This window comes from Myotis davidii, unplaced genomic scaffold, assembly GCF_000327345.1.
Source record: "Myotis davidii unplaced genomic scaffold, ASM32734v1 scaffold991, whole genome shotgun sequence".
Classification (NCBI taxonomy): domain Eukaryota; kingdom Metazoa; phylum Chordata; class Mammalia; order Chiroptera; family Vespertilionidae; genus Myotis; species Myotis davidii.
In genome coordinates, this window is record NW_006283137.1 from 172,063 (window position 1) to 173,536 (window position 1,474).

At 66.8% G+C, this 1,474-nt stretch overlaps 1 protein-coding gene across 1 annotated transcript in view; it reads right to left on the bottom strand.

Moving 5' to 3' along the window:
* The window catches only part of DNAH17 (dynein, axonemal, heavy chain 17), a 107,024-nt gene that overhangs the window by 1,199 nt on the left and 104,351 nt on the right, over positions 1 to 1,474 (bottom strand). Inside the window, 3 exon segments of the mRNA XM_015562672.1 lie at positions 124 to 349; positions 742 to 885; positions 1,287 to 1,469. Of these exon segments, the coding sequence (XP_015418158.1) occupies positions 124 to 349; positions 742 to 885; positions 1,287 to 1,469 (553 nt within the window).

Here is a 1,474-nt window from a genome sequence, read left to right on the forward strand (position 1 = left end):
CTGGGCCCCTTGTCTCAGCCTGTCCCTGGGCCCCGTCACTGTCCAGCCAGCTCCGCGAGCCCCCCACAGCGCGCATGGCCCGTGGTCGGCGGGCGCTGGGCTCTGGGCCCGGACGGTGCCTACCTTCCATGAAGAGCCCGTACACGTAGGAGCCCTCTCGTGGGGGCGCGGTCACGTCCTCCCGGTTCTTCTTGGTCACCTCCACCGAGAGGCACATCTTGTCCAGCGGCCACTCGTTCTTCCTGGCCATGGACTGCATGATGGCCGTGAGGAAGGACTGGGGGTTGAAGAAGCCAGCCAGCCACACGGTGGTGGGCAGGGCGAAGTCCGTGGTCCAGGCCTCCAGCTCCTGCGAGGAGAGGGGTCTCAGCCGAGCGCCAAGGCCTCACGGCAGATGGTTCAGCCGCTGCCGCCCGTGTCACCGCTCTCCTGTCGCCCCGTCTTGAGGGGTGGGGACAGTAGGGCCATGAAGGGAGAATTGGGGACCCAGCAGAGGCCTTGCTTCCGTCACCTGAGCCGCGGTGGCGGGAGCTTCCTCCATGCCCAGGAGGCAGCTGTTCTCCTTCCCCAGGAGGAAGGGCCTGCGTTGTCGGCATCTGTGGGCATGGGCACACCCTCCCGACCCTGCTCTGACGAAGGCCAGGCCCGCGGGCCCGCAGGCCTCAGGACACACCCCCTTGCAGCGTGCTCCCACGGGCTCTGGGAACGGGGGTGCACTGAGGCCAGGGACCCCATCCTCACCCTGATGCGGAGCAGCAGGTCCGTGTACCAGGCTGCCAGGCCCATCATGGACGGGTAGGCCCGGGCCATCCACGTTTCGGGCACCGTGTCGTAAAATAGCGCCGTGGACAGATCTTCCATGTCTGTCGTGATGGTCAGTTCCCCCTGAGGGACAGACAGACGTGGGTGCTGGGGGCCCAGGCTGGGCCACGCGGTGCAACGCAGACCCGGCCAGTCGTGGGCCTTGCTCTGGCCAAGGCGGGAGAGCCCCGCCCATGTGTGTCGTGGGAACGTGGTTTCCCACGGGGTGTGGGCCACCGGGTGCTTCTGCAGATGCCCGTGGGGGCCACGTCATGCCTCCTGCTGGGAACAGTCAGGATGCCCTCCAGGGCCGGTTCTGGTCGCCCACAGCTCCGACCAGGGAATTCGGGGGCCAGCGCCAGGGGCCCGAGGCGCCCCGTGGCCTGGGGTAGGTGGTTCTTTGCAGTTGAGGTCATTAGTCAGCCTGGGGGGCCAGCCCGATTCCCGCGTCACATCCGGGCCCAGCTGACCCATCTTCCCTTTACCTTCAGCCCCAAGTTGAGCTCCTTGAGCGAGCGGCGCATCTCGTTGGTCAGGATGTTCATGCGCTCGCACTCCTGGAAGGCCACCACCACGTAGGGCGTCTTCTCGGCCGCCTTCGCCATGATCTCGGCCATGTTGAATGACTCCGGGATCTTCTCCAGGATCTCGTCCAGCACGGCCTTCACCTGGG